General features: G+C 33.6%; 1 protein-coding gene and 1 non-coding gene across 2 annotated transcripts; one reads left to right on the top strand and one right to left on the bottom strand.

Moving 5' to 3' along the window:
* Positions 1–2,428: 2,428 nt before the first annotated feature.
* TRNAR-ACG lies at positions 2,429–2,501 on the top strand. The gene has a single exon. It is a non-coding gene; the product is annotated as a tRNA-Arg (tRNA).
* Positions 2,502–2,765: 264 nt separating this feature from the next.
* On the bottom strand, positions 2,766–15,434 carry LOC107012920 (G patch domain and ankyrin repeat-containing protein 1-like). Its single transcript, XM_015212895.2, has 4 exons — positions 15,145–15,434; positions 15,010–15,063; positions 11,219–11,362; positions 2,766–3,034 (listed from the first exon to the last, which is right to left on the bottom strand). Exons 1-4 carry the CDS (start codon positions 15,211–15,213, stop codon positions 2,921–2,923), a joined length of 381 nt encoding a protein of 126 aa, XP_015068381.1. The 5' UTR covers positions 15,214–15,434; the 3' UTR covers positions 2,766–2,920.
* Between the last annotated feature and the right edge of the window lie 1,122 nt (positions 15,435–16,556).

The following is a 16,556-nucleotide window of genomic DNA, read 5'->3' as shown; positions in this document are numbered from 1 at the left end:
TATATATATATATATATATATATATATATATATATATATATATATATATATATATATATATATATACATATATATATATATATATATAGTTATAGGAGTATATATAAGAGAGGTTAAGGAGTTAGAACCCAATTTCAACTCAAATTATTTTAAATTTGATTGAATTCAAATATTATATGATTTTTAAAAAAAAGAAGAGCTTTTTATTAATCTTCTTTATTCTTAATTTTTTTAAAAATAATTGATATTTTTTCTTACAAGATAAAGACTTATTTGACATCAATGATGTAGCCCCACCCCAACCCTCATTTATCTCTTTTATACTTGATTTTTTTTTAAAAAAAAATATTTTCTATTTTCTTAATGTTATTTTTACTACCATCATTTAATTATAAATTATTTTTAAAGAATTAGTGTTTTTTTTCTAATCAACGGCCCATTTGGTCAACTTTATAAAAATAACTTGATAATACATGTGGGTCAACTCATGAGCCCACTTCTCAAGACAAAAGAGAAGGAGAAAGTGAACAACTACTGTCTTTTGCACCAACCATTATTGTCTCTAATACAAAAAGTTGCCGCACAGGCCCTGGATTGCCAAGCTCTTCTTCCATCACCTATTAATTATAACCTTCCATTAGGAGGATACACTCCTGATTTTAAAGAAGGGCCTAAAATCATCCAATGATAATGTCACCATTAGAGGTCAAGTACTAGGAATTGAACAATCCATCTTTCTACACATCACATGAACTTTTGCACCATGTTATTAACATCCCGAATAACCTTGTTGACAGAATATGAATCACAATGTTCCTTCCTCCTTTTCCATAATATTCTTCCTAGTATTACCCCCACCACAACTTGATTGTTTGATTAAAGAGTCAAAATTAAATCGTAATGTGTCCACGTGGACACATATATACCTTTAAAATACACTATTAAATAGCTCAGGAGGTAAAAAAATACACTACTAAATAGTTCATGGAGGTTATACGTCCTCATGGAAGTTTAGTATCGCCACAACAAATTCGACCACTAGTAAGTTGCACATGTCTATCATATCATGTAGTATACGATATCGTAAAATGGAAATGGAATTAATATTACTAAATTAAGTATTTTTTAGTAAACTATTATCATTGAAAGGACATAGAAAAAGTGTGTTGACATCGAAAAAGTGATTCTATTTTTGAAAAAATGGACTTCACATCGAAACGAATAATTCAATGAACTATATTAATGCCAACTATTTTTTTTTATAAAAAGAATAGGAAGAAACTCCTTTGTTTGAGGGTAAAAGAAAAAAAAAGGGAAAAACAAAAAAGATCATGTGTCTTTTTTGTATTTTTTAAAATTATTATTGTCTCTATCATAACTTGATCGATTAATTTTATTAGAAAATTTAATCCTCAATGTGTTCATTTGTCACTCTTCACTCGTTATGCGAACACTAATTATTAAACTCTCTCTCCAATAAAACACACAAAAAATTATTGAAGAAACAAAACAAGAAAATGAAATGTAATTTATCGCTCACAATACATAGAAGTTTTTTGTGTGAAACAAAGTTCACAGTTATTTGGATATTCTCTGTTCTTTTTTTTCTTATTTGATAAAAAGATAATACCTAAATTTTGATGCGAAGAAATTCGTCAAAACATATCAGTGGATTGAAGTTGAATCATTTATGAAAATCTTAAATGATCTCAAATTGTTGCAGAAAAAGATTCTAAAGAATTTATAAGAAGTAAATGGTTGTGATTTATGACAGAAGAAACATAAAGGTTTGAAATTTTTGTCACTACTCATATAAATGAAGTCTTTTTTAATAAATAAAAGGGTATTAATGTTCAATAAGGATACAAACAATGTTGAAGTATGTTGTGATGAAAATCATCAGAGAAAAATATGAGCTTGAATTGATGAATAATTTTCTACAATATATTCACCAACTCTTTCTTATGTGGTACCTCGAATTTTGTTGAATTCCAAACTTAATAAAACTGTTGCAAATAAAATTTGAGTTTTTTTAAGAAGAAGAGTGAAAACTTAAAAAAAATGTAGATGAAAAATTAGAGGAACCCCCTCTATTTATAACTAAGAGATAGTAGTATTAATAGTTACCTTATCAGAAAAGTCACAACCTTTCAAAAAAGGCACTGCTCATCAAAAAAGTCAGAATTCATTTGAAAAGGCACAACCCTTTGAAAAAGACAAGACCATTTGAAAAAATCACAACTCTTCAAAAGAGTAGGAACTTATCGGAAATGTCACGACCCAACTCATTGAAAAAGTTATAACCCTTTAATGTGAAAAGGTATCTAGTCTTAATATAATAGGAATTTTAAAATAATTTAACTAATCAAACTTGAATTTTGAATCCCTTTTTATGTAGTGGGAAAGTTGCATTATTGATACCAGCAATGACTCCGTGGCCCAATGGATAAGGCGCTGGTCTACGAAACCAGAGACTCTGGGTTCGATCCCCAGCGGAGTCGACCATTATTTTTGGTTAATTCGTTGTTGCTAAATAATACTAACCACGGTCTTTTGTTGTTCGTGTTTTTGTTTAGCAGTGAATTGCATTCTAATGGTTATTCAAATCATCCATTTAACACTTTGATGAATAATTTGTGTTTGTTAAGTAAGTGATAATGGAATTGTTTTACTTGATGTTCCCAACTATTTAATTAGCTGTAACCTTCTCTATATTCTTTGACCAAAATATGTAAAATTAATTTGGCTGCTGTTGCTAGTGCAGATTTGATTTTGAAGATAAAAATACACATACTCGATAATAATTGTCTAAGCGAATGGAATTGACGTAAAATTACTGTTACATTTTGTAGACTTGAAAATATTTATTTACAAAAGTATCAATATGTGTTGAAATGAACAGAACACCCATCTGATCTAACTAAACATTATCTGGCCAGAATTCCCTGAAGAATGCTCGCTCAAATTCTTTCTCCTGCATCCGCTTCTCAAACTCCATTACTTTCTTCATCTTTTTAGACATTCCCTTTGTTTTCTGTAAATCACAAAGTGTACCATCATCAGATGTCTAATACTCAAAAACTAATACACAGACAGGACATCCACATAAACACTCACAGTGGAGTCACACCTAAAACAAAGACATACCAGCCAGCACCAATTCGAATATGAATTCTACCTCCAAAATACTTATTTCATCCTTCAAATTATCTAATCCACAAAATGCTAATTTGAGTATTAAAGAAAAGATTATGCCAAAACCATAAATACAGAAAGGATAGCAGATTCAACTATCAAGAAATTAGCTAATTTCATTTCCATCTTTTACCCGTTTTGCATGACATAGTTGGCAAATTAATTAATTCGCGCATCATCAACCTTGAGTGAGTAGATTCAGATCTAATCCCTCTTCAGAGTGGTGAAAGCAATAGATGAAAAGATGTACTCTTTGGTAAAATATCCGGAGAGAAATCCGTCTGTAACCCGCCCTATAGATCAATCACAGCCTTCTAAACTCAGTGGATAATGGCCCGCCCCTCTAACCTTCTCCACTTAAATATCGGGTTTTGCTTTGCATGGTGTGGGGCTAAAATATCCATTTTTATTTGACATACTTCTATGCTATTCCATTCAGTAAAACAGCTTTTTAGTTAACCTTAACAACAATAAATTTACTAAATTTAAGAGTTTTCTATCCTCAGCTACCTCCCTGATTCCACTTCTAGAGAAGTCAAACCAAATGGTCCAGTAATCCAGACAAATTAGTTATCAGTGCTCCCTTTTCCTTCAATCCCGATGAAAGCACTCACATGATCCAAACCCTCAATCTTTGTATGCACAATTCGATGAAGGAGTACTCGTGCAGGCCATCGCTAGAGGAACAAGTTTTGCCAATCCAATCTTTGAGTCGAAAGTAAAGAAGCTTTAGTTCTTGACCGTATTGGTATAGCAATATTGTGGCTTCAGCCCCCTGACTAGTTCTATACATACAAACAATTTTATTTTTAAACTGGTAAGTTTTCTATATATACAAACTTCTGATGGGAACTTTTTTCCCCTTTCCAAAAATTAGCTCAAGTCTTGAGAGTTTCAAGAACCCTTCAACCCAATGTTCAACCTCTTCAACTAAGGTAAGATATAATTGATATTTGTAAGTTAAATACAAGCTATAACACACCTATGCTCAAGATGCTTCTTACGTGAAACGGAAGCCGAGACAGTAAGGCCTCATTTGTTTGCACTTAGTGGGGGTTTGACTCTGATTGATTCAGCCCTAAGCCTATTAAGTGCATTTGTATTTTCTTAAAAAATAACTTTTAATAGGTCTGAACACATCTGACCGAACCAGATCTTTGAAAGAGTTTTAACACCATTCAAACTTTAAAGTACATGTTTTTATTTCTTCTAAACTCACGCTTTATTTTTTTTCTTTTCTCAAAGCAACTTTTTTCTTCCACATATCTTTCAACTATCAATCAATGAGCCTAATTATTTTTTCTTGAACCAATAAATTATCGAATTTCGTTTGGGTATATTCTCGAATCTAATTCTTCATCTTTATTCCGTATTTTAAATGCTATTCTTCAATTGCAAAATTAGAATTTCAAAACACCAACAAGATGCCCATAACTTAAGCCATACAATAGGAAATAAAGCACCTAGAAAATGTGAGAAAATAAAGAGAAAGAAGAGTCTTTAATTTCAACAATTTTTCTTTCATCCTTTTGTAGCTTTGTATCTTGAGAGCTTGCTGTATAGCAATTGTAATTAGTTTTGTTTTTGTTAATCGATTATTATTTTACTATTTATATTTTTAACATTTAGTTTTTTTCATTTAAATTATATATTTATGATGTTTAAAAATCATGCACATTCAGATGTTGAACAAACCGTCTCATTCAGTGCTCAGATTGGGAGACAACATCTTAATCATTCAGTTGTTCAGTTATGCATTCAGATTCAGACGTTCTAATCTAAATAAAAACAAATGAGCCCTAAATCACTTGTTCCTACATTGTAGTATCATAGATCAGCTATGGAAGATTTTCATCAATCTTAGGAGCATCGCCATGGGCAGTGCCAAGAAAGATTGCTGACACTATTTTTAGCTGGGAGGAAGCTGGAGCTAGGAGCAGAGAGAAATGGAGGTCATCCCCTCATGTATATGGTGGATAATTTGGAAAGAAATAAATGAGAGATGTTTTGAGGATAAATGCAACAAAAGATTAAGCTAAATTGTTTTGTTATTTTGCGTTTGGTGTACTAAATTGTGAATCAATCCTAGATGTGCTACATACCATTTAGGTTTGATCAACTTTTGGCACACTCTGTATCTAATCTCACTCTTGTAAATATGGTTTTCCAGTACTCATGTAGTACTGGCTTGAATACAAAATGCTACTTGATTAAAAAAAATGGTAAAATTAGGTCTTAGGCCTAACTCACACCTCAAAAGCTAGCTCATGAGGGAAGTATCGCCCAAGTCCATATAAAGAGACCACCAGTTCATTCCCAACCAATGTTGGACACCCCAAAAGCTTAGCTCATGAGGGGAGTATTGCCCAAATCGATATAAAGAGACCACCAGTCCATTCCCCAACCAATGTGGGACTTTTACCCCATATAAAGAGACCACCAGTCCATTCCCCAACCAATGTGGGACTTTTACCCACTCTAACAAAAAGTATCAAAATCAAATAAATGTGAAATTCTAGATTTTCAAAAAATTGCAATTATAACAGTTTCAACGTAAGGGTTGAAAAAGAGGAAATTCTACCACTACATTTTTATATAATTGTGTTCTTATGAAGTTGTCGAACATAGCTATGGAATAAAATTAAAATTTGAACTAGTTGTTCGATGAGCTCTAGAAATGGGTCTTGAAAGGGGACTTTTTCTGGGAAGATGATGATTAATGGTGATGGGCTAACACCAATTATATGGGTTTATGTTTGCCAGGATTTTAATGGACTCAATAATACTAACGTTCAACAAATTGAAGTTGGAATTCAAGGACCAATCTCAAATGAAAATGTGGGATTTTGGTAACTTTAGGCTCAATTTCAAGTACTACATACCCAAATAAGTCGAATAGACTGGCTATTCGACTGGATAAGATGTTGATACATATGAGCTGCAGAAAGTTGTTTAGTATAGTTGGGAAGATCAGTGCAACACTCTAGTTTTCTTGGAGCGTCTTTGAGGTATGTCAAGCTCTAAAATGTCTTACAAGTTTTCATACTACTCCATGCCTTCGAACTCATGTATTAAATCAGATTCCATACACTTGCAGGATAAGCTTGCATGGTTCGTTCCATGGTTGACCCAAAATGTGACATCCCCTAAAAGACAAAATCTTAAGCTTGAGAAAAATGTTTTAGTCTTATATAAATCCTCGCGCTAATTGTGTGAGGCACCATATTATTTAAATATCTCTCATGACTTGTAGTTGTTCGACTACAAAACTCATGACATCTTTCATATGATAAAATAATGATTCCTTTTCTTGATTATTAAAGAAGAAATGAAATGAGCCTTTGGTGCTACCAAAGAAGGGAGTACGCACACATCAATTGGACTTCATTTGCATCTCAATATATTAATTTGATGTTCAGTAAACTTTCAAGGGAACCCCCTTCACTACAATCTTTGCTCAGTCAATTTGATGTTCCAACTGTGTCATCCATCATAGATTCCAGTTTCAAAAAAAAACTGTGTCATCGTCCATCTCTAGTGACAATCTTTGAAATCGAACCCTTTCTCCACCCATATTGGTATTGTGATTTTGATTTCGTCTCTTTGTATTGATATCTCATTCAGACAGTCCCCACCATCTCCTGCAATCTGGATTCGCACCCAGTTGAGATGATTCTTTAGATTTGTCTCTTCTTCAGTTGAGATGCAACCATCGCAAATATTTTCAATCTCTTTGAACGTTCCTTGAGACCATAGATGTAACAGCACACCCACGGCTTCAATCCAAGTGCTGCTAGATTTTTTATCGAAAGGGGAGCATCCGATTATTGGGTTCCACAAAGTAGCCTAACTTTGGTCTTCGTCCATCTCCATTCCCTATGCATAATCTGCTCTGCCATATTCCGTTTCGGAAATTTGAAAAGGAGCATACTATTATCCGTTTCATAGATGTTGACCCCAAAAGTTGTATTCCATGTAATTGCGTATCACCTTTTGATATGTGAGATTGTCGGATTCTCTATTTGTCCCTCATGGAAGGATGCAACAATGCATCCCTTAAAAAGGCCAGTGTCCTTGGTTTTAGGAGGCACTGTAACATTAATGTCTACTTTGCTGGATGAAACTAATGAAACACGAAACATGCCAGAATGCCATTTACTCTCCCCTACGACGTTAGCATTAGAGAGATCTTTCTTAATAAGTTTGGGTTGTTCTAACAACAATTTGTGGTTGGAGCATTGCATGAACCTTCCTATCTAAATGCTATCTCATTCCACACTGCACTTAAGGCTGGTTCTGGGATAATGATAACTGATCTTCTAGCCCATGAAGTGATAGAATGTTCATGTATCTACCATGTCCATTAACCTTCCTAGTGCAAAAAAATATCTGATAGTATCTCCTTGTTCTCCCATCTCCTTATCGTCATTTTCTCACCTTTAGAAGCTTCTTTGAGTATGTTGCAGATCCATTTCATGACCTCTGTGCTCATTTGATCTTCTCATCATGTTTCGGCTTCCTCTACCCATTCGTACCATGTATCCCTACCCACTGTCCGCTAATGTCGAAGGATTTAAATCGAGCGTTGAAATGTCTCAGGCTGTCAAGAAAAGAAAGAAAAAAGAGAAGAGGTTTGGAGGTACCATAGAATATGGTGGCTCAGAGACAAAATAAGGTTTTTCCGGCTAAGATCACCGAAAGGGATGAATCCCTCCTAGGAAGTAGGAAAGATAGTTCTCAAGGAATGCGTCTGAGAGCATTTCAGAGCTTAAGTAAGCAAAGATGAGAGACGAACATCTTAGGGTTCATGCTTTTCTAAAAAAATGGTAATTGTTCCTATTTCTGTAGAACACTATATAGGTAGAACTTAAAATCATATTTACACAAGGAACTCTAACAATACGAACCTATCCCTATAATGAGTTTTTTTTTTAAAACTTGGTAACTTTGTATTATATCACAATAGTACATGGGTAGTACTAAACCTTATATACAGATGAACTCGAAAACTCCACTGTTCTAAATCTAAATCGAGTCTAAAACTTCAACTATAGAGATAATTTCATTTGAGTATAATTATTGCACCAAAAACTTAACAAATGCAGTTGAGTTTGATTTTATGTATACTATTCTGTATGCACTCAAAACACCTAGAAATTCTCTCTTTTCAGGTTGCCCACCAGATTGAAGCAGGGATAATTCTCCCTCTAGTTCTGTCTTAGCTAGCACTCCTGCCCCTCTTTCCAACTTTTTAGGGCTTCAGTAATTCTCCTAGGCATAGTTCAGGATATGCCTTTGAGACTCAATTTAATATATGAAATAACTTTGGTTATTCATGTATTAGTTTTATACCATGTTTGGTTTGTAAATAGAATAGAAGTTATTCATATATTAATTTTATACAATGTTTGGTTGGTAGGTTTCAAATGTTGTATAATAGTTATTCATGTATTAATTTTATACAATGTTTGGTTGTGTTTTAGTGATTCCATATGATTAATACTTCATAATTTATGAGGAAATCTATGTATAATTTTATGCAGGGTAGAAGATGGATAAGTTATGTGAGTATTAGTTATACATAGATTAAAATAACAAATTTCATCTTTCCCTTCTTTTTTTCCCTAAGGATAGCTTTGTTTAGGGACAAATTACGTAGGGACCGGTAATATATAAATTAGTAATAGTTATCGGTGGTTGATTATGGATATAATATTTACAAATTAATAAGCGATTATAATTATAATTTAAAATATTTATTTATATCTTTAAATAATAAAAAGTATTATTACAACAATTCACAAAGTGGCATTTTAGGAAGCAGCAATCACTGCTCTGTTCCAGTTGTTTTCTCCATTCTCTTCGACAATACTTAATTCTCTACATTATCATTAATTTCTCCAGCTTTATAAGGTACTGGAATCTTTAATTCACTTTTAATTTTTTTTTTTAATTTGTGTATTTAAAGTGATTCAAGATTAAATAATATACTTAATCAAATATCAATTCCTATATTTATATACAAAACTAGATTACAATTACTTGATGGGTCATGTATATAATAAATTTATAACGAAACAAACTTTCAATAAGAAATAATCCATGTATTTTTATTCCTACGTAACTAATACCTACATATTTATTACATGCATAACTAATATTTGCATAACTAATACTTGCATAACTTATTCCTACGTGCGTATCTTTTTCCTGCATAACTATACGCACCTAACTTATTCCTACATAACTCTAACCAGTAACCAGACGGCCCCTTATGGTTTAAGGGGGGAGTACTTCAAGCCATAAGGGACAAGAAGTAGCTACAACTAGATCCCTAATTGATGAAGTTGAGGAGGCAGAACAAGATGATAAACAATATGATGTTGATTCATTTGTGTTCTAGTTTGATTTTACTCGTCTTCGATCGGATCTTTTGCTTTCAACTTTGTAGTTTTAAAATTGAAACATTTATCTCTATATATTTATTTTGTTGAGTCCTTTACAATTTAGTTGTTTATACTTTTCTGTGCAAGGTTTATTTTGCCATAAACTTCAATGAAGCGAGCACTTCGCTTCACACACTATACGAATCAAACCCTTGTCACTTAGCGCATCACACTTTGAAAAGGACAAGGGAATAAGTAACATGCATTGTATGTAATTAAATATATCCCCGTTACGAAATGCAACACTATTCTGTTCTTTGTTTGGTTACATTTTTTTATTCAGGTAAAAGTTATACTAGTGTAATTGATATCGGAATCTTGGTATTATTTCATACCACAACTAATGTGGGAAAATAATCCAAGAATTAGCTATTTCTTGAGAAAACATGTAAAATATCAGTCTTGAGCTTTTTGCCAAAGCCCTTTCCTTTAACTATCCCGTCAGCGTCTTTGATCGCTTGGTTATGTGCTAACTCTACACAAATCAATATTGAGAAGTATGTGCCCATCACTCCGGTGAAAGAGAGGGCACTCGTCAAAGTCAGCCCCATCTTAGGTAGGTTCAACTACTAGCTATGCAGATAGCTTTGTCAAAGGTCAAAATTAAATGAATTATCCAAAAAACTCACATAGTTTAAAATAAAGCATGCGTTAGATTATACATCACACAACCTATTTTCATGCAACGTTTAAAACAAATCATAAGTACTAGATAATCAAAGGATAATAAATCTCCGCGTTGAAATCACAACATAAGGCTCTGTTCACACACCAACTGACCCCTAAGTTTCCACAACATTTATTTCTTACTTGATCACATGGACTAGGGCAAAGGAGACAGTGATATCAATGGAGAAAAAAAATCAATATTCATATCAACAATATAAGTTGATTCTGTTAAAATTATATTTTAAACTGGTCAAAGAAGTCTTCCAATGATATGAGTTCCAAACAGTGCAATACTGGCACTAGGGAATTTTCGGCAATCAAAAAGAAGAAATACAAGGGCCACAGAATCTGTTTTCTCAACAATAAGAAGATAAACTCTGTGAAATTGTACGGGCTCATTATAGCATCTCATGTTAATGAGTCCAAAATAGTAGCTTCTCCATGCTTCTGTTAGACGAACTTCTTGTTTGGTGCTTTACATAACCACACCACGAAGAGCCAATACCAAGAAATCTAAGTGGGGTATTAAACTATTTTCTACAACAATCAACTTTATCGCAAAGACAGACATCAGATCATCTCTATTTCAGCCAAATGACATTTAATAGTTCCCAAGCCCTATTGTAGGCTAATAAAACCCTTTCCACATCACCTGCCCTCCCACAAAAATACAGCTCCTTTAAAGAAGTACAAAATTGTTGCACTAACAAACATCACGCGCCTTTTATCACACTTGCCAACGGTATTTATCCCAATTGAGAGGAACATACGTATAGGTATTTGTGCTTAGAACTTGTAAATATGTGTCATAAGTCTACTAAAGCTTCCAAACACAAAGAGCAAAGATCTTTAATAACATCAATTTAAAACAAATGCTAAAATATGCATTCAGAGGAATGGAAACTTACACTCTCTTTGTCCCCATCTTTTAAAATCTTCCTATCAGAGAAATGTCGGGGACTTTTTGGGTGCACTGCTGCCTTCTTTGGCTTCTCTGCTCCCAATCCTCTCTTATTTTTCTTGATATAAGCTGGCACAGGTTCCAATCTTCCCTGTTGAGGTCACAAACAGATCAAAAACATTCACATTACAACATTATGCAACTGAAGATTCAAAATACAGATATATTACCTACACCATGTTTTACAGAGAGAACGAATGACCAGGCCATAATATAGGCTTGTTTCTAAACTAGCCATTTTCAGAAGGCAATGCTTGTCAAGTTTCTCTTCTTAGGGGAAGATAAATGGGGAAGGAAGATGGTCGGTGCATGGGAATGATGAACTGCTAATGCATTTACTTACCACACTATGCATCAAAATAGACCCACTATTAAGTACAAGAAAAAGAGGAAGGAAATAAAGATGTATTTTGTTATGAAACCAAGTCCAGCCCAATATAGATTTTAATGTCATACAAATTGTTATTGGGTTGACAAGAGCTATTGGGCCGAGAACGAGCAATAGGGCCATATTAATTTAGGATCCGGGTTGAGTAGTGGGCATGAAACGGTTTGGTTCCATCAAAAAGGTAGTGACATGTGATTCAGGGATTATGCAAATTGTTGAGAAAAATGTCTATTTGTGCATTCCGCTAACGGTTTGATTTCCTCCGGTCATCCATGTTCTGCCCCATTCAACTCCTCGTCGCATACCGGATTCAATTTTCATACAGCGATTTAGTTGTGATAATCCGGTTGTCTGGGTTCTTCAGGCAGAGAAGTATTTTGGATCCTACAACATTTTATCAGAGCATAAATTGTCCTTGGCTTTATTTTATTTTGATGGTGGTTCTTCAGAATGGTATCGATGGTTATTTCAAAACAAAAAACTCGCTGGTTGGGATCATTTTGTGGATAAAGTGTTGATTCGTTTTCGCTCCCGTACTAGACACACATATAGCGAGTTCGTACCCATTCCCAAGCAACATGAGGCAGAGGAGAATTATATTACTAACTCATACTCGCCTCAATACTTGATTGAACAATCAAACAGCAACAAACCAAACCTAGCACACACATTGTGCAAGGAGATGTCGGATGGGGAAACTAATTGCTTTAGAGATGAAACTATGGTGTTACCAGAGACCCAGGTATATCATCTTTCTGAACAGGCAACATCTCGGTTTCACTGGAAATTTCGTATGATCTCTTTGCTGAAAAGAGGTAGACCACATGTGCGATAAAATGCCCGAGAAGTGTAATGAAGTATATTCCTTGGACAATACCTTTGTTGGAAGTAATAATGATACTTTTGATAATATGGACAGTAGGCCGATTTCTTCAGTACCTAGTTTGTATGATCAAATGGTGTCGGATCCAAATTTATCTAGTAACCTACTAAAGATGAAGCTCTTGGAATTCCAAACAAACTCCTTTATGGTGATGACCAATCAAATCGAGAAGGGGACAAAATGTTCGTACAATATCCTATGAAACACCTCCACCACAAGAGTACCCCATTAATTTATTGTTTTCCGCTTTCGATCCGCACAATGATCATTCCATGAACACTTTCTTCATGTGTGAAGTCGTTGATGATGCTAAGCTCATGGAAGCAATCACCTCTGCGAAGTATAGGAAACTATTGCGAGGTTTTTGATGACTTGGGACTGTTTGCAATGGACGAGGAAACTATCAAACATTTCAGCATTCAACAACAATGTCGGTCCTCTTGTTTCATTAGTTGTGGCCACAAGGTCGCAAGATCGTTAATTGGAGATCCCAATTTTAGTTGGAGGGTTATATATAAGGAATTTGTATTGAAGCACGTCGATGAAACAGTGGATAACACATCTTCTTTCTTCACTAATATCTATTCACTTGTAGGTGATATTCCCACATCTGGTTCTACCATTGGCTGGAATGCTAGATTGGCACGATTGATGGTTGGAATGATTGTTCATTTAGCACACCGACACAAACCGCAGGATAGCAAGCTAGTGTACAATGGGAATAACTCTAAAATATTGGAGTTAGCGGTAGATACTCTGAGGTCTGAGCACAATAACATCCATAAAGACTTTTATATTCTTATATCCTTGCACCGAGTGCTTCAACAGTTTACGTTTACCTGATGTACATACATGCTCGGTGCTAGTGCTCATCAACTCTAAAGGTGGAGGTCAACTTGGAGGAGAACTTCTTCGCACATTTTGTCATCTTCTTAACAAATATAAGGTTTTTTATTTAGGAGACGGAACATCTGATAATGTTTTACATAGACTGTATTGAATATAGAAAGGCTCAAGGGTAATGGTGATCGATTTGACGCCGAAATTGAAGAGAGAATCAGAATTATTGTTGCAGGTGGAGATGGCACAGCTGGTTGGCTTCTCGAAGTTGTATCTGATCTCACACTATCTCAGCAACCTCCAATTGCAACAATACCTTTGGAAACTGGAAAAGAAAACCTATTTCTAGAAAATTGGTTTTCGATAACTGATGTGGTGGGATTATATCTTAATTTCATTCTTGGTAGTGGAATATGTTGCAGAGACATTTACCACTTTAGATTGTGTTACGATTCTGGTTAAAGTTGGACAAGTTATTACAGAGGAAATAGGAGTAATGCTAATTTCCTTACCACTCTTGGCAGACAGCATAGAGTTGCACTTTGCATCAGATCATTTTCTTTGGCTTTTATTGCTGGATGGAGAAGTTGTGTCCAACTTTACACTTAAGACCATTGCAGCAAGTGGAAATCGCTACTCTTCAGATAATTGAGAAAGTTGGGATAGATTTCATGACTTGAACCTTGAGGACAATTCTTAATTGGGATGGGGTATTGTTATGAACCAAGTCTAGCCCAATGTAGATACTCATGTCATACAAGTTGTTATTGGTCTTACAAGAGCTATTAGGCCGCGAACGAGCAATAGGGCCAGGTTAATTTGGGATTCGGATTGAGTAGTGGGCATAAAATGGTTCCATCAAAAAAGGTAGTGCTATGTGATTTAAGGATTATACGAATTGTTGAGAAAAATATCTAGTTCTCTCATCCCCTTTCTTTGAGTCTATGCTTCTTATCTCCCTTCTAGTTATCTTCTACAATAGTTTTCTTGTTAGTTCCATTTTCCGTTGTAACTGCGAGTTTTAGTGTTTATAATATTTAAATGTTTCTTTTGTAAAATTGGAGTTGTTACATATTCCCTTTTTTTATATAACAAGGGAAACCCACAGTCGCTACCCTCTGGATAAAAGTCCCGCTCCTATGCAATAGCTCGCAAACCAACACCGAAGATGTAACCTTCACAAAGCAAGCCTGGTGCAACGAGCTCAACCCTATTTGAATTTCCAAACAGGTATATGGAAGAACAACCTTTCAATGGGGTTGAGTTTGGAAAGCATACCGATCAACCTAAAGAGTGGTGGAATGCTCTAGTCGCACATCAGAAGCAAATGTCGACTTGGATTAGGTAAATAGGGCTACCACTTGGTGTGTGGTCCACTTTTACACTAAAATGGTGGGATTAGCTATCTTATATAGAAGGTGGGATACGAAAAGACCCTAAGAGAAGGTATGAACAAAGGAAATCAAACCAATCCCATTTTAAATGCACAAAAAAAAAGCATCTGAAGAGGTGTTTGAGTTGATAAACAGGTAAGGCAGAGAGGGAATCTGAAGAAACAATGGAATTGCAAAAGCCTTGTATAGACATAGGTCAAAGTTTTTAAAGAGGAAGGCAAGGAAAATGGTACCTGTTGAGCAATGCCAAGTCCAGTTCCTTCTTTCCAGCCATGCTTCTTTAACAACTGCAACGACGAGTCATGAGGCAGGTAAATATCCAACAAAAACAAAAAACGCAACTGATATTGTGTTTGAAAGAAGCGAACCTTAAAACCAAGGTTGGAGGAATCAATAGGAATGGAAGTTGAACAACTCATTCCTTCATCCGATCCCATAACTCACTCCAACAAAAAATCAACAATCACCAAATTTCTTTCTCTCGAATTCAGATAGGGCTGCTAATGGGTTGGTGCCGCGGATGAAGATTTTGTCAAACCCACAAAATCAACTCTCCTTTTGCTACCAAGATTATTAACGCAAGAATCAGTATTTGAGGTGAAGGAATTATTTTTGACAATGGAATTATTTTTGACAAGGGTTTGATACCTTTTTTATATATATATCCTTATTCTTTTGGGTGGTATATATATTTGAAACTAACATGATTTATCCAATTTTATTTATTCATATCAACTTAATTCTTTGAAAATTTTATGTTATTTTATTGTAATATTTATTTTATTGATATATAAGTTTTATTTGTATTATAGTTAATTTAAATTTTATATAAAATATAGTTATTTCATATGTAATTATGCATATTTAGATATTAAAAGCAAACAAATTTAATTATTGAGTGTTCAGATTCATAGACTACGTTTTAATATTCAGATGTACATTTAGATTTGAACATTTGGATCTTAATATACATTTTAATATTTAGACGTGCAAATAACTAAATTGCAATGAGATAAATGAGGTCATAATGTGTCGAGTTAGCAAAATGTATCGCAATGAGTATTCAAAATTTACAAAAATTTGCTTAAGATATCTAAATAAAAAGTCATGCTTCAATTTTATTACTCTCCATGTTTCAATTTTTATGATTCACTTTTCTTTTTTGTCAATTTAAAAAAAAATAGCACATTTGTTATATTTAATTATAATTCGACTATAAAATATTTATTTTATCCTTAATTAGTATATGTACTCGCGCATTGCACGGACATAAAAAGTTTTCATTGTTTTAATTTATAATATTTACATGTTTGTTCTTTATGTTATTTTAATAAAAATTAATATATTTTTCTTGTTAATAATTTATAAATTCAAACTTTTTACATAAAATATTTAATATCATAAGATTAAGTGACAAGTTGGTATATTTTGTATACGTTCTACTAATTAGCAAGTTCAAAATATTTTCTATATTCCTAAATTTGTGTAAAATTATGATAGAAAAATAATTTAAAGTAGAGTAAAGATAAAATAATTTAATAATAATACAAAAATATACATAAAATGCAATATTTAAAATTGTTATATACATATAGTCATTGAAATAAATTAATTACAAATAGTGGAATATTATTTTTTACGTTATTAACTTAGACTTTTAGTTTTCACATAAGAAAATAATAATTTATATATTTATAAATGAATAGATGTCGAGGTACTTGATAATTTTTCTGGTATTCTAAAATATTAATTAATGCATAAATTTCACTATTGTTATAAA

This window comes from Solanum pennellii, chromosome 3 (genome assembly GCF_001406875.1).
Source record: "Solanum pennellii chromosome 3, SPENNV200".
Lineage (NCBI taxonomy): Eukaryota > Viridiplantae > Streptophyta > Magnoliopsida > Solanales > Solanaceae > Solanum > Solanum pennellii.
Note: the sequence above shows the minus strand (reverse complement) of the source record. Positions and strands in the feature narration are given on the sequence as shown.

Bases quoted from the DNA above. Each gene is read 5' to 3' on its own strand.
- LOC107012920 (XM_015212895.2), bottom strand. From the start codon at position 15,213: ATGGGATCGGATGAAGGAATGAGTTGTTCAACTTCCATTCCTATTGAT. The intron at 15,064-15,144 runs GTTCGCTTCTTT...TCGTCGTTGCAG, and splicing joins CCTCCAACCTTGGTTTTAAG to TTGTTAAAGAAGCATGGCTG. The intron at 11,363-15,009 runs GTACCATTTTCC...TGACCTCAACAG, and splicing joins GACTTGGCATTGCTCAACAG to GGAAGATTGGAACCTGTGCC.